Genomic DNA, 21390 nt, shown 5'->3' on the forward strand with positions numbered 1-21390 from the left:
GTAAGCCACAGTCTGTCCTCTAGGCACCCCACATGTAGTTAGGAAGCTATGTTCTTGCCTTTGGATGACGACTGGGCTAAACCCATCATCTGGCAGCAAGAGGCTATGGGAACCCCTACTGTAATGACCCCATGGTCTCTGTCTTGTTATGCCACCCCTCAGCATGTAACATGAGTACAAACAATTCCATCTCAGCCCTGAGCCAGTCTTTTCTCCTCCAGCTCACAGAATCGATACAGATGGATAAACCTCATGGGAAAACAAGGGGTCAGTACCTGAGTCAAGAAGCAGCTGCAAAACCTCTTTTCCTGGGAGTCTGAAAGTTTGGAAACACATGAAACAGAAACCTACAGATGTTTTTATTTTGTATTATTCCTGTAGAAGGTCATTTACCAATTATGTGAAGGGACACATGAACACCCCAGCTTTCATGGGTACTGTAGTACTAAGGCAGTGCTGCCCTTGGTTGGAACCACAAAGCTGACAAGATGTCTGTTTCCTCGAGGAGCCTGTGGACACAGAGTGTGGCCCTAGTGGGAAGAGGGCCCCGGGGCACAGAGCCCTGTGTCCTTCTAGCAGGTCCTCCAGCATCTGAGCTGACAGTGGCCCACCAACCCCAAATTTCAGGGTTCTTTCCTGAGGTGCGTATGGGACATTGCACCCTCCCCTTACTTCTGGGGGCTTCCTGCAAACCAAATGGAGAACAGAGGCCATGGTGTGCTCCTGACGATCAACTGAGTGAAAGTCCATACAAGATTCCTCCCGACAATCTCCACGTCTTGTGATGGCTGAAAAGGGGATTTGGAGACAGATGGGTCTGAATTTACTGAATGCTTGTTACCTGAGAACAACTAATGTATCTGGAAGACATCTCTGCCTTTCCCACTACATTTGTCTTTAGAATTACCACTAAAATTGTGATCCCTAGGCCCAGGATTTGGCTTTCTCCCAGTGTAACTAGCTTTACCCTCCTCCCCCAAACATTGCATGGAAAACACGGGTCCTTCCCATGTTTTCACCACTCTGGCTGAGAACTGGGACCACTGCCCACTTAATGGACAAGGAGAAGGCCACAGAGAGATGAGGGAGAAACATTAGCTTGATTGGGGAGAAAACTGGCCAGAGTTGTAGAGAGGTGCCAAATGGAGTGACCATGGCTTCCCAGAGGAGTGAGCAGGGTGGGGCTTCCTCCAGGACTCTCCCAGGGCACACCCAGTGGGCACATTCTCCTCGCTTGAGATAAATGGGGATGACTCCTTCCCTTAGGTGGTGTGATTCTGCTCTAGAAGGTCCTTTTTTTTTACCTGCCTGTTCTGTGGAGGCAGGTGTTAGGGACTAGGATCCACTTGAATGGTCTTCCAAGTTACCTGTAGTAGTCAGCCAATGAGCAGACAGGCCTGTGGTCTTGGTTGTGGGATCAGCCTGGTTCCTGTACTCCTTGGAGGGTCATGTGGCTCTTTCCCAAGTGCAGTTTCATGAGCAGGTGTTTGATTTGCAACAGGGGCCCAGCCTTCTGTCCCCCCACTAGAATCAAGCTCTCTCTCTGTGCCTGGGCTTTGGCATCAGAATAATCAGTAATGATCCCTCCCCCAGATTTTTACAAAACAGTCTAGATTGTCTAATTCTGTGACATCCATGCCCACTTTTACAATGTTTCCCAGAATACAAATTGTGCAATAAACTTTGCCGAATAGTGACTCTTTGACCTAAAGCAGCCCATTGTCCCCTTTGCTGCAGATGGTTCTTGCAGGTACCGATTTTCTTCATTTTGTTTGAAGCTGGTTGTACAGAAGGCACTGTATTGTCAATAATAAACCCTTTCTGAAAGCTGGAGCTGGGACTGTTTTTCAAAAGCACGACCATGGAAAGGGCCAGTGGTTTCATTGAAGGCTCCTTCCCAGTTTATTTCAGCCCTCTAATTGAACCACATTGTCCCCACATGCTTGGTGGCAGATTTTTGCTTCCTCCAGCCTCCCACAAGGCCATATTGCAGAGAGGGCACTGATGTTAACACAAAGCACAGCATGCACAGACAGAAGGAAGAGGCTGTCACAGCATCGAACATCACCCTGGTCCAAGGATCGTGAAGTCTCAGTGGGCAATCAACTGTGCTGGGGGTTTTTAATAAAATATTTTTGTCAGAGGTATCTGCCCCATCCACCACTTTATAAGGTATAAAGTGAAACAGTTTTGAGACTTCCCATGTCCACAATAGCCTGGATTGAGCAAGGAGGGGAACTCAAGCTCATGATTCCTATTTAGCAAAGGGTGGAAACCTGCAAAGTCCTTGCGGGAGGCGCAGGAATATGAGTCCAATCTATGCCACTTTGCAATGGCAGGCCGGCAAACCCAACCCAGACAGACCTCTGTGTGCCTGCTGAGGCAGGAGACTCCATGGTGGGTTGGGAGTAGCCTCAGAAAATACTACTCTCGGGATCTCTCCATGCTTTCCAAAAGAGATCCACCTGGTTTTCCCTTCCACCATCATGTCTAGCTAATCCCCTTGAATTAAAGCATCCTTCTTCCAGCCTAGGTCACACTGGTATCTCCTCATACACTCACTAATCCTAAGGGAAGGTTTACCTCAAGAAAACAGTGGGATGGAATCATACTCAATCTGTTTGAGACTCTTCCTCATTCTGACCCAACACGGCAGGGAGGTTTTTTCCCTCTGCTTACTTTACTGCCCCAACACTCCTTCCTCTGCCACATCCTGGGTTGCTAGTCTTTCTTCCCAAAGTACTGAAAGCACCTTGCTGGTGGCAGTGGGGCCCTGGAAGAAGCTACGGGCCGCTGTCCATCTTCTGAGGAGGGAGCTCTGTGGGCTCAGGCTACGGGTCGCTCTTCTTCTCTCTGTACGGCTTTCTGTCGCCTCTTCTCCTCCTGGAGAGCCTGAAGGCGGCTGGACATCCTTCTCATCGCCACCCTCTGTATCTTTAGCCTCCTGCGGAGCCGTTCATTTTCCTTCAGTGTGAGCACGAGTTTTTTTTTTAAAGCGTCTAAGTCCAGTAGGGCATAGCTATGATCTGATGCTGGGAGGGGAAATGAACCTTTCTGCCTCGGAGGACTGGTGGGCAAGAGGCGGGACGAGACTTCTTCTGTCCTGTAAGAGGAGACCTAGGGAAAAACGTAGAGGATGGATGAGGTATAAAGCAGGGAATTCCCATCCTGGCTTCCCTGGCAGAGATCTGCCCTTTCTTGGGTTTAGGGAGTGGGTGTTGCTTGTGGGATTCCCTGGCAGGTGTTTGGCAGCCTCACAAACTCGGCTGAGAGTGCCTAGAAATCAACTGCATCTGCTATTTATGCTGAAAATAATAAACATGGTATAGTCACAGGTAAACCCATTCAAATCTTGGCTCTCCTAGAGAGGGCATTTTGGGGAGACTTGTACTTTGTTCTTTCTGGCTTCCATGTTAGCAAGAAACATTTCTTCCATACCATCATTTTATAAATAGAATGAAAAGCCAAGTATTTCCTTTCTATTTTCAACCAGAGGAGCCACAACCCAACACCCTACCTCTTTCTCAGAAGCCTCAGCATCTGGGGATAGCTGGTGCTTGTCAAGTGGAAGTTCCATCTTTCTTCCTGGGGTGTATTCCCCAGCCCCTGCATCTGAGAAGTCCTAAAAAGTAGCAATGGAGAATTAGAACCGAAGTCCTTCTGGGTCCCCCATTAGGCAGCTCCCTACAGCCCCTACACCTCCGTACCATCCCAAAATTAACCCTTTTTATACTGGTCTTTTCTTAGGGGGAGGAGGGGTAATGAAAATCAATCAGGTAACCTGCCTGAATCAGGGTTTGAACAACCCACTTTCCACACAAAATAGAAATGCACAAGTTAGAAGCAACTAAAATTCGTAACCAGTTTAGAATGATGGACGAGAAGTGAAAAAATACAATTGTGATGTCACAGGGTTTGTGGTAAAGCAGACCACCCCATCCTGGCAGAGAGGTGGTGAGAAGACAGGTACAGAATGAGGAATCCACCTGTTGTATGGGCCAAGTGTTGGCTGGTTTTGCTTTACTCTTGTTATAAGGGTCAGACCTATCATTGTGAGAGGGAAGGGGATGTCAGTGAAAAGTGACAGATGTGAAAAAAAAAAGCATCGATAAAATATATACATATATATATTTTTAAAGAAATAGGTATGAAAAACCTCTGTCTTCTGCTGTCTTTTATGATTTCTTTAAATTAGTCATTTGGAAGTTCTTACTTCATAAAAGTAGCCCTTAAGGAAATTTCCAAGGCTGCAGACATGCTGCCCAGCCTGACCCACCCTACTACCACCTCAGGAGCCAGCTGGCATTTGTTACAAGCATTCATTACTCAGGGCCAGGAAGGGGGGCACAAAGGAGAAAATCAATCTCTGCCCTCAAAGTGCATATTCCACCTTTAGAACACAACAAGCAAACAAGCACACATGAGATATATGCAGGGGAGGTGGAAGGTCACCTCCGAGGGAGAAGTCTCCTTCACAAGGTGAGATTTGATCTAAGTCTTGTAGGAGGCCAGGAAATCTAAGAGGTGGGGAGGAAGAAAGGGCCTTCTGGCATGGGGGACGGCCAAGGGCAGAAGGAGGAGGTTGGGAGTGTCGTCAGAGACACCACCAGGAGGCTGGGGTGGCCAGTGTTTTCAAAGGTGATTAGGCCAGCTCAGACATCACACAACAAGCCACACTCCATACAGCTTTGAGATTTACCTGCCCCGGCGGTGCCTGTGCATCACTCCTCTGACCAGCAGGGTCTGTGTTCTCCCTAACCAGCTGCAGGAGGACAAAAACACAAGACGGTGTTTTTAACAGGACCTGCCTTTCACTCCAGGCACAATGCACTATGAAAAGTCCAAGCCGTGGCCTCAACCCTGGTCCCAGAGGGAGCTTCTCTATTTAGTGAGATGTTCCTAAACTAACCCACCAATCTGACCAGTGCTTGTCCTCAAACACTATTCACACCGAGTTTGGTGGAAGAGATGGCAGCAGCTACATTACCTGACACCATCCTCAGAAATAGGATATTCAGATATATCATCTAACACAGACCAACTAATATTTACCTGGTTTGTCTTTATTAATTTTATCGGGCAAAAGATGGAGCAATGGGAGGAACTAATATTTTGGTTCTGAGGCTCACCAGCACAGGGCACTTGTTACTAACGTAGAAATGACAGGAGCTCTGATGGGCCTGAAGGGGACTTGTGGGGAGGGGAGGTAAATGACCACTCCAGAATTTGAATTTGTGATGAAGAGGAAATGCAAGGAGGGCATGCATTGTGTCGAATTGAGAATCCGAGGACCTATATTCTAACCCCGCTCGCTGTCTGTGTGACTTTGAGAAAGTCCCCTTAGGGGGCTTCAGTCCCCCATCTGTAAAATGAGAGGGTTGGACTAAATGCCCTCTGGGGTTCCTTTCCTATATCTATGATCAGGGAAAATCTGACAGACTAGATATGGGGAGAACAGATTTCAACAAAAGTATGGATGAGACCCAACAGACTGGGAGAGGTCCGTCAAAAAGAGAGGGCAATCGTGACTAATGTGAAAATATGTTTAATATGAGTGTATACGTACAGCCTGGACCACACTGCATGCTGTCTTGGGGAGGGGGGAGGGAAGCGGGGGGGGGGGGGGAGATTTGAAACTTGAAATCTTATAGAAGTGAATGGTGAAAACTTCAAATAAATTAATTGAACAAAAACCAAAAAGAGATGGGAAATGCTCAGAAATGAAATTCTAGAAACACAAATACAATCCCAATGATCCATCTGTGAATTTGTGGAAAAGCTTCTGGAGGCAGTTGGTGTTTTTTGGGGTACCAATTCTATATGTCGAATCCACGGTGTGCAGGGAAATACAATAAAGGTCTTGGCCATCCGAACTCCACTCACTTGAAACTGACAAAGACCTAGAGATGCCGGCTGGAATGGGCTTTTGCATCAGGTGTAGCAAACAGGTGGATTGAGTGGAAAGTGAATTATTCAGCCTAGAAGCTCACATTTAATAGCATCAGCTCACATCGGCAGGCACTTTTAAGGCTTATAATGGTTAAGGAACAGTTCAAGTGGGGCCTAACTGCAAATAATTCTAATTTCCTTGTTTAGAAAAGACTTTAAAATCTGACTTACAACCTGATGCCGTATTTCCCATCAGCAGTGTCGCTATACACACCAGCAAGCGAAAAAACTGCCTTTCTTTAAAATTTTTCACAGCCTTTTTTCCCCGGTGACGTTGTTCTTCCTGACTCCCATCTCTCCACACAAACACCCCCCACCCCAACTGCTCAAGGAAGGCAAATTAACCAAGTTTTATTATGATCTCTTGATTAAGAATAGCTAACGTTTGTATAGCACTTCAAGGTTAGCAAAGTGCTTTACAAGTATCGTCTCATCTGATCCTCACAACAATCCTGGGAGCTAGGTACTATTAATAACCCCACTTTACAGAAGGAGAAACTGAGGCAGACAGGAAGTGACTTGCCCAGGGTGTCTGAGGCCAGATTGGCACCGAGGTCTTCCTGACTGCTCTGCCGACGGCACCACCCGGCTAGCTGCCTCTAAGTTCATTACTCTTTTGACCTTCAGGTAGCTAGTATTCTGGGATTTCACAACCAAGTCTGCATCCGCCCTATCTCTTCTCTTTCATTATGTGACGGGTCTCAGTGGTTTCCTTTCAAAGCCTTCCGATCTTCAGGCTGACGACTCCTCCTTGGTCATACGGGTTGTTTTTCCCTGGGTGAGGGGGCTGCAGCCACAACAGGGGGGAGTAGCCGGGGGCTGGTCTTGGGGTCAGGAAGGCTTGGATTCCAATCCCCCACCCCTGACTCTCCCTGCAGCCCCGGACACGTGCCCTCATCACTAGGCGCCTTCATATGTTCACGGGACCCCTCAGTCTTTCTGAGACCAGGGTGGGCAGAGCCGGTCCCTCCTCAGTCCCTCTTAGTAAAGGGGGCCTGAGGCCAGACTCTGTAGAGCTTGGTGCTTATCACACAGAAAGGTCAGAGGACAAGGGTCAGAGGCCAGGGAGAAGCTGGGCCTCTGAGTCATTCACTGCAGAGTTTCTCTGATAGCATCTTGCTGCAAGGTATGAATTACTTCTGAAGTGACCCCTACCTAATTACAGGTTCTCATCGAGCAAAGGTCCTTCATTTACTTCATGGCCACATTGCTCATTGTGCCTCTGGCCTGACGGTCAAATGACCATCCTGGGCCCAAGTCTGCCTCTCTGAGAGCCCTCCTCGCATGAGCAGGGCATCCCTTGGAATTCCCACTCTCAGTGAGAGGCTATGAGACGAAGTCACTACCTGTGCCGTGTCCTGGAAGGCAAACACCGTGGGCACCGCGTTCTGCTTCAGGTTCTTGCGGTTGCCGAAGGCGCTGAAACAGTCGGGCTTGAAATGCTCCGAACAAATGACCGTGTGCTGCTTGGGCTTGAAGTTGCCTCGGCCGATGTTCAGCACCCATTCCTTCAGCAGTTCGGGGCGGCTGAATGGGAACCTGAGCAAGGCAGAGAAGAAAAATCAAGAGAAGCTGGGCTTAGAAAACAAGGCTTCAGTGTTCTCTGTAGATCTGTGCATTGGATAGGTCTGAAAGCTTAAGCCACATCCAATTTTTTCAAGCCAACACTCTGGAGTCATCCTAAATAATGGACCCAAAACACTAGGGGCAGCCTAAGAACCCAAGTGAACAGTGTTTCTGAATCTACACGTGTTGTAAAAGTCTCCAAGAATCCAAGAAAGCCTAAAAAGACACATTCCCCAAATCTCCAACAGTCCCTTACACTTCTCAAACTAATTTTGTCATTAACACTTGAAATATATTGAGAGAATCCTTAAATACAGGGGCAGGCCGAGGAGGCTCTGGGTCATAGGATCCTTGGATCATGGCATCACAGATCTATAGCTGGAAGGGTCCTTGGGTCCATCTAACCCAACCCCCTCATCTTACAGATGATGATAATTCAGAGTAGAACAGATATAAGGGCATTTTTTTCACAAGTAACAGATTCAATTCATCAACAAACAAATATTATGTATAAGAAACACATGGCTTGATGCCAGACATAGAGTCAAAAATTAAACAGTCCCTGCCTGCCTTCATGAGCTTACAATCTACTCAAAGGATGCACCTTGTACATAAGAAAGTGAATACAAAGTCTACGGAGTAATGCCAGGAGGGAGAATATGCTGGTAACTGGGGGGAAGGGGAACAGGGGGGAGTGAGAGGTCAGAAAGGGTCTCGGGTAAGTGGAGACACCTGAGCTGTGCTGGGGGGAAGGGAGGGCATTCTAGACACTTGTGAATTTGAGTGGAAGCAGGAGATGGAATAACAGACTCAGAGAATACAGGCAGTCCAGTGTGACTGGAACGGATCCTGCATTAAGGGAAGTAACAGGAAATAAACGTGGAAAAGTAAGACAGAGACAGATTTTGGAGGGCCTTAGATACCAGGCTGAGGACTGTTTATGTTCTCCTAGAAGAAACAGGAAGCCACCAAAGATTGTTTTTAGCAGGGAAGGTGACATGGTCAAATCTGTTTGGGGAATATTAATTTAGATGCAGGATGGATAAGAGAGGAGAAATTGTATGCAGAGACAAGAAACAATAAGGGCCTGAAGTATGGCAGAGGCTGTGTGAGTGGAAAACAGGGGAGAGACAAGAGAAATGTTGGCAACTGGATGTGGGGCATGGCTGTGGTGAATCGGAGGGTCTTGGAGGGTCTTTGAAGCTTCTGGAAAACAGAAACGGAGAAGTTTGGAGGAGGAACGGGTTGGGGAAGAAATAAGATGTTTTCCAACTTGGACACACCAAATTTGAGGTGCCTACAGGTCATCCAGATGGAAAGCTGTAAGTCGGTGTTACTGACAGACTAGAGTTCAAGAGAGGATTGGATAGATACTTGTGGGAATCACCACAAAAAGATGATCCTTGAACTCATAGGAACTGTGGCTTTTGTGAAGGAAGAGAATACAGAGAATGAATGAGTAAAGGGCCCGGGCCAGAGCCTGGGGGCATGCCCCTACAGTGGGTGGGAGAAGGATAACAATCCAGATCAGAGGGTGGAGACCCACTGGTAGAAGAACCCAGAGAAAGCAGTCACAGAAGCCAAGAACGCAAAGTCTTCAAGAGGAGGGTCCATGGGGTCAAAGGCTATAGGGAGGTCAAGGAGAATGAGGACTGAGGAAGGACTTTAGCAGTGAAGACATCATCTATCCCCCTACTTTTTATATCACACTGATCAGTCTTACTGGGTTTTTGCCTCTTCTTCCTTTTTTTTTCTTTTTAAAAACATACTTTCGGATAAAGGATGGCTCTTGGGGTAGCAGAAAAGGGAAGGACACAGAGAGAAATTTATTAACTATAAAAACAAAAGATATCAACAAAATTTATCTTAAAAACAGATCACTGGGCTCAATCTCTGAAGGTCAGACTCATTTTCTTTTTTACACCAAGACTTTGGAGAGACTGGAGATGAGTTGGAAACACAATCCAAGGAGCTATGAGTATCGCTGGGAGACTTGAGGCTCTGAAAGCCCATATGGGCAATCATACCAGGCATCAGACCCTAACACTGTGTATGTCAAGGGTGCCTGCAAAAATAATGGAAGAGAAGGAGCGCAAGGAGGTATTGGTGTCTTCTGGGGACCCAACCATGGTCTAAACATAAGTAGTACACATTCTGGATGACAGACAAACCAAAGAGCATCATTGGAAGCAGCTACCAAAGTGATCGAGCAAGCAAAGGCCCAAAATAAGGACAGACTCACTGTGTACACAGATAATCATCTTGTCACCAAAGGCATGAATGAATGGATTCACAATTGGAAAGAAAATGACTGGAAAACAAGTAAAAATAAAGAAGTAGTCCACAAAGACCAATTCACTAAGCTGGATACTATGACTCAGGACATGAAGGTTGAGTGGAAGTATGTACCTGCCGGTTCGAAAGTTGAAGGCAATACTGAAGCTAAAAGATTAGCCAGAGAAGCAACTAGAAAGAAGTGAGAAGACTCAATTAATACTTTGCAGAGGGTGAAATTTAAAGTGTTACTCTCTTTAGTCCTGCAATATAATCTCCAAATCAATCTCTTTACCCTTCTCCCCGTCTTGTGTTGTAGCTGTCTTCCATGACTATCTGTTTAGCTATGTGCTATTTTAATTTTTCTTCAATAATATGAACAAAATACTATATTTTATACTATAAACATGCTATAAACAATTATAGAAATTGTTCACATGTACTACTAATTAGAGTAGAAATTATTATAAACATACTCTAAACAATTATAGAAATTATTCACATGTACTACTAATAAAAGAAAGGCAGATTCCTCATCTCTGTCAGATCCAACTGAACTCTGATGTGCTCAGCTCTTACCCTAAACTACCTATAAGCTAATCCAGACTGCTATCTAAAGATGCCTGTCTGGGCCATGCAATCTGACCCTCTGGTGCATTCTTACGACTTTTAGGAATTAGAACTTTTAAAAGTCTTTTCATTTACCCAGCAATTGAACTCTCTAATAATATGTTGTCTCCTCCCCCACCCCCTGCCAAACTGTGAACTTGACCATAGACTGTCTTTCCATGGTTGTCATCCATCCCCAATACTGAGCTTAGTAGGAATTCAATAAATGTTTTTTCATTAAAAAAAAAAAAAACAGATCACTGGTAACCTGAGAGCTGTTTTGGTGATGTGATGGGGTTTGGGAGCCAGGATCCACGGGACTGGGAAGTGAGCGAGACGTCAAGAAGTGAAGGTAGTGAGAGTGGATAGCTTTTTCCAGGATTTTTGCTGTGAAAGGGAAAAAAAAAAGTAGATGATTGCTTAAGAGGTCGGCAGGGTCAAGGGAAGGTTTCTCAAGGATGAGAAAGACCTGGGTATATCTGTAAGCAGCAGAAGAGAGCAGATAAGGAGGGAGAGAAGGTGAGAGGAAAGGCACAGACTGGGGAGGCCAGCCTGGGGGGGACCAACCACGTTCCTAAGTGCCCACTTCTCCCATGAAGCCTTGACCCTCTCTGATTACTCCAGGATCCACACACACACACACACACACACCCAACCCCAGCCAGAGACCCTGCTCCTGCTTTAGGGTCTGTGCAAACAATGCTATGTTTGCAAACACAGAAACAAAAAAACACAGATACAGACCCAGAGAGAGTGCACATTTTTCCAAGAGGCAACTGTAGAAAGAACGCAGGGCTTGCAAAACAAAGCCACAGGGTCCCTAGTGTTGGGCCTTCCATTTCTGTCTTTCTGAGACTTATTTGCCTCGTTTGAAAAACCAAACAGCTGGACTAAATGAGCTCCAAGATTCCCTCCAGACCCAAAGTCTATGGTCTAAGCCAAGGAGTCTTAACCCTTATTTGGATCACTGATCCCCTCTGATAGTCTGGTGAAACCAAAATAATGTCTTCTCAGAATATTTTGATTTTCCTTTAAATTCACAGTTTAAGAAAATGCTAAATTTCGTTTGGAGATTAGTAAAAATGAAGGTGCATTTTTTTTCTCCCATCCAAGTTTTCAGATTCTCTGTCATCTAGGTGAAGAGATTTTGGCATTTCTGATCCAGGGTTCCAGTAGTAGAGGTCTGAGAGTTTAAACTGCTCTTGGAATCTATGTTTTTCTAATTCTTTAACTCTTCTAGATCAGGGGGTGTGTGCCTGTGTGTGACTGCTCTTGGATCTATGCTTTTCTAGTTCTTAATCTTCTGGATCAGAGTTGTAACCTTTTTTGGTGTCGTATCCTCTGGCAGTACTAGAATAATATCTTTGAAAGCATAAAATAACCTGATCTAACCACAGTTCTGGAGGACTCATGACGAAACATGCTACCCACCTCCACATTGATGGTACATATACACATAAACATACAGACATACGGACATATATGCATACATACACATGTATGTGTGTGTACATTTTTTAAAGATGATTTTCGATTTTCCTATATGGGAATTTGTTTTGCCTGACCATACATGTTTGTAACAGGTTTTCTTTTCCTTGCTTTCTCAAAAGGGTTCTGGCATCAAGGTGGGAGGAAGAAAATGTGGACTTGAATATTAAAAAAATAAATAAGCTGAATTTTTAAAAAATATCTGTTCTAAGCTCTCTCTGTAGGATTAGAATTTGCAGAGCCTGAAACCACATGACTTGGCACTTAATTATATTCCTGCGGTGTTATTATTCTCTAATTATTTTAATACATATTATGTGTGATGCCCCTCTTATCTCCTCAGCCAGATTGTAAACCCCTAGAAGGCACCTGCCAACTTCTTTCACAGCCCTAATAAGACTTAGCTGGGCACACTGCCCGGCCTGGGGCTGAGAACGATGGCTCCAAATAAATAATTAGAGGATTTAGGGCTGGGTCATCATATGGTACAATCCTCCCATTTCACAAGTGAGGAAAATGTGTCCCAGAGACATGAAGGGCTTTACCCAAGTTGAGAGAGACAGTAAGCAGCAAGAATTCAGACCCGGGTCTTCCGATGCACCCAACTCTGTACCCTTGTTGGTTGACCAAGGACGGTCAATCTTCTCCTCCATTATGTGTGTATGATTTTATGCAGGCTAATTAGCACTGTCCAGACAGAGCTCTCTGTTGTAGGGCAACGGGCATATGTCTGTACAGACGTACCAGCCCGGGTCAGGTGTGGCACGTCAGGAGACCCTGCTATATCCTCTGCAAATGGCATGTTTGTGAACACAGATGGAGAACCAAAACCAGAATAATACAGACAGAAGAACACAAAGATATAATGAGAGGCCCAGGCAAAGAGTAAAAGATAGACAGAGAGAGAGAGAGAGAGAGAGAGAGAGAGAAAGAGAGAGAGACAGACAGAGACAGAGAGAGAGAGAAGACAGAGAAGAGACAGAGAGAGACAGAGAGAGAAGAGAGAAAAAGTCAGAGAGAGAGAGAAGAGAGAAGATGCCAAAGCAGATGCAGAAAAGGATAGACACATATGGAGGGATGGACAGACTTACACACACACACACACACACACACACACACACACAGACGGGGATGCATCCACACAGCCAGAGGCGGGGAGAAACAAGTCTACAGTCACAAGGATGTAAGAAGTTATTCTTAAGCTTCTCCTTTGTGCCAGGTAATCAAACAGGTCCTGCCCTCAGGAAGATTACAATCTTGTGGGGGAAACGGACAAGTAGATACACAGTAAGCACACACGGTAAAACCTACAAAAGTAAACACAAAGTGATCTGGAGGCGTGGAAAAGAAACAGCAGGGGCCACTAGGTGGCACAGAGGCTACAGCACCAGCCCTGTAATCAGGAGGACCTGAGTGCAAAATCAACCCCAAACACTTGACTGTGTGACCCTTGGCAAGTCGCTTAAACCTGATTGCCTTGGGGGGAACAAAAGGAAAAAAGAAAAGAAGTAGCAACTCAGGCCTCCTGGTCTGAGGACAGTGGTTGGGCTAAAGGGGATTAGGGATTCTCAAGGGAAGGGGGACATCCTGGGAAAAGACATAAAGACATGAGATGTAATATCCCGTGTGAAGGAAAGCAAGAAGGGCAGTCTGGCTGGACCGTAAAGGGCATAAATGAGAGTTATCCAAAATAAGTCTGGAAAGGTCGGCTGTGGCCATATCGTAAATGAACACGCCCACCTTGACGTATCTGCTTCCCAGTTACATTGGGATCTGTGTTTGATCCTAAGAGGAATGGGGGGGTCACTGGAGCAACGTGGTCAAACCCATGCTTTAGGAATACCACTTTGACGTCTGGGTAAATCAATGAGTTAAAGAGGGAAGAGACCAGAGAACGGATGGCTAATTTGGGAGCCTGCTGAAATAGTACGCGAAAGAGGGACTGAACAAAGATGGTGGCCCTGTAACTGGAGATAAGGGGATGGAGGCAAACCCTGAATTCTCCAGTACAGCTGGGAATTGGTACAACCAACTGGTAGAAAGGAATTTGGGAGCAGCTAGGTGGTGCAGCAAATAGGAGACCAGCCCTGGAGTAAGGAGGACCTGAGCTCAAATCTGCACTCAGACCCTTGACACTTACTAGCTGTGTGACCTTGGGTAAGTCACTTGTCACTTAACCCCAACTGCCTTGCCTTCCCCCTCAAAAAAAAAAATTAATTTGGAATTATACAAAAGTAACTACAAGGGGTACAAAGGGTACGGACCCTTTAACCCACGCACACCAAAATATTTATAGCAGCCCTTCTTGTGGTAGCAAAAAACTGAAAACAAGGTAGATGCGCATCAACTGGAGACCGGCCAAAAACACGATGTATACGGATGAGGTGGAACAGGACTGTGTGCAAGACATGATGGATGTCACTAATAAACAGAAGCACCCAGGGATTTATGTGAACATATGAAGAGGCAAGAAAATAATATGCACAAAGCCTATGACAATGGAAATGGAAAGAACCACCACCATGAAACACTCAAAACTGAACATTATGAAATTACAAAGAACAAGCTTGGGGCTAAAGAAGAGTTGTCAAAGAAAGGAAGGAAGGAAGGAAGGAAGGAAGGAAGGAAGGAAGGAAGGAAGGAAGGAAGACAAACAGCTGTCATCCTTCTCCCTCCTTTGCAGAGGTCAGGTCTACACGTTTGGAACACTGCATATAATATTAGATTTTTTTTGATGTATCAATCAATTTTGCTGAATTTTTTCTCTTCTTTTTAAAAAAATATTCTGTTAACAGTGGCTTTCTAGGAGAAAGAAAAGACTCAGAGGGGAATGTTGGTGCTGTAAAAACCAAAAGGATTAACAATTATTTATTTTTAAAAAGACGTTACGGAGGTAAAATCAACAAGAATCAGGCAGCTGAATGGATATGAGAGGTTGGGGGGGAAAGAGGAGGCACAGAAACAAGGCGATTAGACAGAGACAGACGGAGAGACCCAGAGACAGACACACACACAGACCGGAGTCGGGCGGCCGGCCCCAGACGCCGACACTAACAGAGGCTCGGCTCGGCTCGGCTGGGCTCCGCCCCGCCCCGCCTTCGCTTTAGAACGCTTGGTGGGCGGGGCCTCAGGCCGGGGAGGAGGTGCCCGGGCACGCGCCCCCGGGAGTCTGCAAGTTCAAACACGCGCATGCGTGTGTGTGGCTGGACGCCTCCGTGTATGTGCAGCTCTGTGTGTGTGCGTGTGCGTGTGCGTCTGTCAGGTCGGCCCGGCCCGGCTCCCGAGAAGGGTCCTGGGCGGGGGCTGTCCAAGGCCCCCGCCCCCTCCCCCGCGGCCCACCCCGCCCCTGCCTCACCGGTGGAAGGTGAGCTGCTTCCTGCGGCTGCTGTAGCGGTTGCAGCACTGCCGGGCCGCACACGACTTGGGCATCTCCTGCTGCCGCCGCCTCTTCCCTCCCACGGCTGCCGACTGCCCTCAACAAAGATGGCGGCGGCGGGGACGGTGGGGGGCGGGGAGCGCGCGACCTCGGCGGGGGGGAGGGGGAAAGAATGGAGAGCGCGCAGCCTGGGGGAGGGAGGGGGAGGCGGGGGAGAGGGAGCCCTGGGGCGGTCTCAGCCGGCGCTCCAGCTGCAGGCGCGGCGGCGGCGGCGGGACCCCTCTCCAACCGGGCTGCGTTCACCGGCTGCCCTTACCAGACCCCGAGCACCGACCCTGGTGGGGGGGGGGGGGGAGGCCGAGTTCGGGAAAAGTCTGGGCCATGGTCCCCCTTTGCTTGGTCTTCAGTGTCCCTTTTCCTGGGCTAGCCACTTTTTTATGGGGAAATCATCTTTCTCCTGTGCGCCCCCGTTTCTCCTCCTTCCCATACCCCCTTCCTAGTACACCTCTTGTCTTCCTCGTTTTCCCCCTCTCCTTTCTCCTCCCCTCCTCTCCTCCTCTCCTTCCGCCTCTCTTCCTCCTCCTCATCGTCCTCATTTTCCTCCTCTCTTCCTTCACTTCCTCCTCCTCTCATTCCTCTCCCCTCGTCCTTCTTCTTCCTCCTCTCCTCACCTCTCTTCCTCCCTTCCCCCTCTCCTCTCTTCCTCCTCCCCCTCCTCTTCTCATTTTCCTCCTCTTTTCCTTCACTTCTCCCTCCTCTCCTTCCTTCTCTCCATCTCTCTTCCTCCTCCTTTCCTCATGCTTCTCTCCCTTTCCCTCCTCCTTTTCTTACTCTTTTCCTCCCCTTCTCCTCCTCTCACCTACCCCTTCTCGGAATCTGTTTGAACAAATGCTAATTCCCGCCCCCAGACCAACCTGAGTGCAAACTCACCTGTTTGCAAGGACCCAGTGCTTTTTTAGTATTTGCAAACCAAGACCACTTGCATGCAGGAACGTTTTCTTTGTGGTTCCCTAGAAGGAACCCTGGATTGGAGTCTGCAGTCCTGAGTTCAAGCCCCATCTCAACTGCTTATGACCTGGGAGGTGCCTTGGGCAGGTGGCTTCTCTCTGGGCCTTGGTTTCCCTGCCTGTAAAATAAGAAGATTGGATTCTGGGGTCTCTAAGACCCCTTCCAGTTCAGAATCTGTGACCCTAGGAATTCAGCTCCACGCACTTTGACTAAGCAGCTTCCCTGAAAGATGGCAGGATGTACTTAGAGCTGCACAAAGTAGTGAAGGGTAGGAGAGAGGCAAAAGAGATGGAGAGGAGCTGGCTAGCAGCAAAGGCTGAAAAAGGAGAAATGGGGACCTAGGTCACTTAACCCTGAATGGAGGAAGAGGAGCCAGACTCGGGACCTGCATGGCCTTTTCTCTTTTCTGCACTAAATGCATCGGAAACAGTGACCAAATCCAGTGACTTTTCTTCTGTCCTCCTTCCCCTTGACCTTCCTGCAGCCTTTGACATTATCACCCTCCCTTCCTTGATACTCTCTCCTCTCTGGGTTTTCACATCACTCTCCTGCTACCCAGCTGACTGTTCCTTCTCTGTCTCCTTTGCTGTGCCCCCTCTCCAGATCATGTCCTCTAGGGCCCACAGGGCTCTGTCCTGGGCCCCCTTCTCTTCTCCCTCTATATTACTTGATGATTTCATCAGCACCCTTGAATTTAATTGCAAGATTCCTCCTCTGTGGACATGTTCTCAACTCTGCCTCTCCTACCCCAGTCTTTCTGCTGGCCTCCAATCTTGCATCTCCAGCCGCCTTTCAGGAGTCTTGAACTAGATGTCCAGTAGACATCTTAAATTCAAACGTCTCCAAAGCAGAACGCGTTAGCTTTCCTCCTAAACTCTCCGTCTCCCTCCTAATTTCTCTATTACTGTAGAAGGCAACACATCCTCCCAGTCCCCCAGGCTCCCAATCTGGGAGTCAGCCTGGATTCCTCACTATCTCTCACTGCCCCGCCATATCCAAGCTGTTGCCAAGGCCTGTCGATTTCACCTGTGCAATACCTCCCCTCAGTTTCACCTTTGCTGCATCTCTCCAAGGCGTCCCCTTCTCCCCTGACACCTCCACCACCCTGGTGCACACCCTCATCACCTTATACCTGGATTATTGCAGCAGTTGCCGGGGGTCTGCCTGCCTCAAGGCTCTCCCCACGCCTGTCCATCACCCCTGAGGCCACTAAATCATGGGTCCAACCATGTCATCTCCATACTAAACTCCAGTGGCTCCCTGCCGCCTCCAGGAGCTCTTTTTGGCATTCAAAGCCCTTCCCAACCCAGCCCCCCACCTCCACCTTTCCAGTCTTCTTAGCCCTTACTCCCCAACATGATTTCTTTGATCCAGTGGTCTCTTGGTTGTTCCATCTCTGACTCCAGGCATTTTCTCCAGCCTTCCCCTAAACCTGGAATGCTCTCCCTCCTCATCTCACCTGCTGGCCTCCCTGGCTTTTGAGGAGTAAGCTGGGGCCCAAAGAGACCCTGTCACTGTCCGCTGTGGTCCTCTGCGGTTAACCAGCTCCTCTGTGTTCTCAATTATGAAATCTGGGGTCGTCGATCCACTTTCTTGGGGGGAGGAGGGAGCATGCTACCACCTGTTAGATGAGATTTTTAATTCAAATCCAAGAGAGGGTCAAAGCTGCCTCAATCCCTTGGCTAAAGGAATTCAGAAGCTTCTCAGTTGTATGTAGTTTGGGGCCACAATCATAATAAAACCAAGGAGCGCCTATCTGAGATGGGCAAAACGCTGTGATACAGAGACCAAAAAAAAAAAAACAAACAAACAAACCCAAAACTCCTTAAATCAGGCCCTGCCCTCGGTTCCCTCTGTTTTTGTAACCTTAATGCCCGTCCCAAGGAAAGGAGAGACTTTCCCTCTAGGGTCCTGCACAAGTGAACTAGGGCTTGCTTTGACCGGTAATGAGTGACTTTTAAAAGTACTAGTCCCCTCACTAGATTCCCCAGGGCTGTTCTCAAGATCCACCTTCCTCCTGAAGCCTTTCGAGATTCCCTTCGCTGCTGGGGCTCTGCCCTCCCACTCCCACCCAATTACCTGTATATGTTTTGTAAATACTTACTCTGTCTCCCATAATGAATGCAAGCTCCTTAAGGGCAGGGAATGTTTCATTTCTATCTTTGCACAGTACAATAGGCCCCTTGATTGATTGACAGGTGCTTAGTAATTCTTTGTTCAATTGCATTCTTGAACTTGATTGACCCCTTAGTATGGGGGAGGGGAAGGTCCACCAGCTAAGGCTCTTGGCTCCGGGCAGCAGCTGTACGCAGAAGAGCACATTCCTGTCCCGAGTAGGATGGGCTCAATTCCTAGTGCACCCCTTAGCCACACAGCCCTTCTCTTGTTGACCTGAGGAAGCTTCTAAAATGCCAGGCGGGGTGGTCTGCCATTTGAGAGGGAGAGAAATTCTCCAGCCCCAGCCTTCAGTCCATGGTAGGAGGACAGCCAGATTTTGAAATTGCCCTTAAAAGGCTAACCCCTAGTGATATTCTCTACCTTCAGTACCAGAACCTCCCATCAAGATCCCCACCTGCCCCCCCTTTCCAGCCACGCACATCAAGTCCTGTGGACAATGATAACTTCCCTAAATTTATTCCTCAATGATTAATGTATTTTCACGCCATCCCTGTGATTCTGAATCCCCCAGCTGCCATTGTTCAAACCCTGTTCTTCATCCCCCACTGACTGCTCCCTTATTCCCATCCCCCTAAACCCAACCACCCCTCCCCCTCAGGTCCCACTCTGAGCTCTCTATAAGCTCCCTGAGTAACAAACTTGTTTTCAGCCTGGGTCTCTCTCTACCTTTCTCGCTCCCATGATCCCTCCCTCCTCCCTCTCTCCTGAGTACACAGATTCCCAGACTACCTTTCCAGCGCTGGCTGCCCATCCACTCATTTCCCCAGCTCACTGATCATGGTAGGGGAGTTGGATTATCCCCGTGGCCACTTTAAGGATCTGCCTGTACCACCATGCTCAATTAACCTCCCCTCCTTTGAGGATCACTCAATGCCTATCTACCCCCCAAATCCAGATTCTGGAAGCTGGTGTCTAGACCTCCAGGACCCTCTCAATAGGGTCAGTGATTAGTTCACTATCTTTTCCCTCCTTTCTTCATACTAGGGTACGTCAACATATCAGTTGCTATTCCCATCACTCTAACCTCCCAATTCCTATTTACCCATTTGCCCACCGTGGCTACACGGCATAATTGTGATCTTGCCATCACCCACAAATGTTCACCAACTCTGAAATGCCTTGGTGTGATCAGAATCTGTTGTGATTTCACCTCTCCATCTTCAGGGCCATCTCCATCACCATGACCTCCAGTCCCCCTCCCAACCCTCAGTTCTTCCCCAGGCCATCAGCCTACACTGGGTACACCCCTTTCCCTGCTGATTCTTGTCCCTTTGGTGAACCAGTTCAACTCTACCCTGCCATCTTCTCTCAGATCCCTTGCCCCTTTCCCCTTTAATGGCCAATCTTACCCTTCCAAACCCCAGCCCTGGATTACTCCCACAATTCACCGCCATTAGCTTCTACTCAGGCTTTACAGATCAAAACTAGAAAAAAGTTAATGAAATCACGTTGAATAGGTCTGCTTCAAGTTTACGTTACAGAAATTGAATTGGGCCCTCACCATGGCTAGGCAATCCTTTTACTCCTCCCTGAGTCACCATCTGACTCGCCGCAGTGGCTTTTCCAAATCTTTTCATCCCTCCTCAAACCTCCTGCAGCTTCCCCTGCCCTGATGCTCTCACCTGAGAGTCTGGAGTCTCCTAGTCCACTGAAAAAAAAACAGGGGCTGTTTGCAGAGTCCCCATCTTCTCTGTTCCTCATCTCACATTATTCAGAGGCCTCCTCTTTCACACGAAAAGGCCAAAATCTCTCCCCTTCCCAGTACTGACCTCAAGACTCATCAGTGCAGGAGCCAAAGAGAACTTTGGACTCTTTCTATTTTTGTCTCATGGCCAAGTGGACCAATCTGGTGAGGATGATGATCTTTTCTATACTTGTCTAGGCTGGTCCTCATAAAGCAGTATGTTGGCCTTTCCAGCTGGGCCGGGGTGGGGAACCTGTGGCCTCAAGGCCAGATGGGGACCTCTAATAGGTCCTCAAGTGCAACCCTTTGAATCCAAACTCTGTCAAAGGGCTACACTTGAGGACCCAGAGGGCCACATATGGCTTGAGGCTGCAGGTTCCCCACCCCTGGCTTATGGTCTTTGGGCAAATGCCTCCAAGAACCCAGGGTCATCTCCACACAAGATTTATTAGAGAAGGACCTTGGGAAGGCTGGATTGACTAGAGTGAGATTTTTACCATAACAGGAAGAAAAAACACCTGAAAACTATCTAATTCTCTTAGGTTTGTTTCTGAGAATTGCAAGGGTGCTGTGGGCACTTTGCAGCCTATCTAAAATGGAGCCAGGGTTCAGCTTCCCATCAAAATACAGTGAGGATTTAAATGTTTATTATGTACCAGGCACTGTGCTAGGCACTGAGGGCATAGACACAAAGCTTAAGGTCTGCTGGATGAACTCGAACACAAATAAATTACATCCTAGATCAGAAATTCTTAACCTTTTTTGTGTTACAGATCTCTTTGGCAGTCTGGTAGAACCTTTGGAAAATCTGCTCAAAGTAAGGTTTTAAAATAATTTAAGGAAATGTTAGATTTCAGTTAGTAGTGAAAATAAATGTGATTGTTTTCCTATAAAAGTTCATGGAACCCACTAGTTCTAGGACAGAGTGAAGCCCTTGGGGTTAGGAAGACCAGTTTTGTGACTATGGCTAAGTCATTTTACAGCTTTCCATGGTTGTAAATTGAAATAGTTGGGTTCAGATGACCTCTAATGTTCCTTTCCAGTCAAAATGAACCTTTTTAGGGAAGGAGGAAGCACTAACAACTGAGTGGGGGGAGGGAAGAATCAAAAAAGCCATCCCAGAGGAGGCAGCACCTACATTGGGCCCTAAAGCAGACGGCAGGGGATAGCCTGCACCAAGACACAGCCGTAAGTGGAACTTCAGGTATGCAGACCGTTTCATTGTCCTAGAATCCTGAACCCAGCTGCAAACTTTTCT

At 47.5% G+C, this 21390-nt stretch overlaps 2 protein-coding genes across 2 annotated transcripts in view; one reads left to right on the forward strand and one right to left on the reverse strand.

Moving 5' to 3' along the window:
- The window catches only part of DNAJC11 (DnaJ heat shock protein family (Hsp40) member C11), a 74340-nt gene extending 72507 nt beyond the window's left edge, over window positions 1-1833 (forward strand). The window contains exon 16 of the mRNA XM_036744357.1: window positions 222-1833. Coding sequence (XP_036600252.1) covers window positions 222-247 — 26 coding nt within the window. The 3' untranslated portion in view covers window positions 248-1833. The remainder of the gene's footprint in view (window positions 1-221) is intronic.
- Window positions 337-15377, reverse strand: THAP3 (THAP domain containing 3). The gene is made up of 5 exons (XM_036744366.1): window positions 15242-15377; window positions 7296-7488; window positions 4700-4762; window positions 3518-3622; window positions 337-3117 (listed from the first exon to the last, which is right to left on the reverse strand). Exons 1-5 carry the CDS (start codon window positions 15313-15315, stop codon window positions 2827-2829), a joined length of 726 nt encoding a protein of 241 aa, XP_036600261.1. The 5' UTR covers window positions 15316-15377; the 3' UTR covers window positions 337-2826.
- Between the last annotated feature and the right edge of the window lie 6013 nt (window positions 15378-21390).

Source organism: Trichosurus vulpecula, chromosome 2, assembly GCF_011100635.1.
Source record: "Trichosurus vulpecula isolate mTriVul1 chromosome 2, mTriVul1.pri, whole genome shotgun sequence".
In the NCBI taxonomy this organism is placed as follows: domain Eukaryota; kingdom Metazoa; phylum Chordata; class Mammalia; order Diprotodontia; family Phalangeridae; genus Trichosurus; species Trichosurus vulpecula.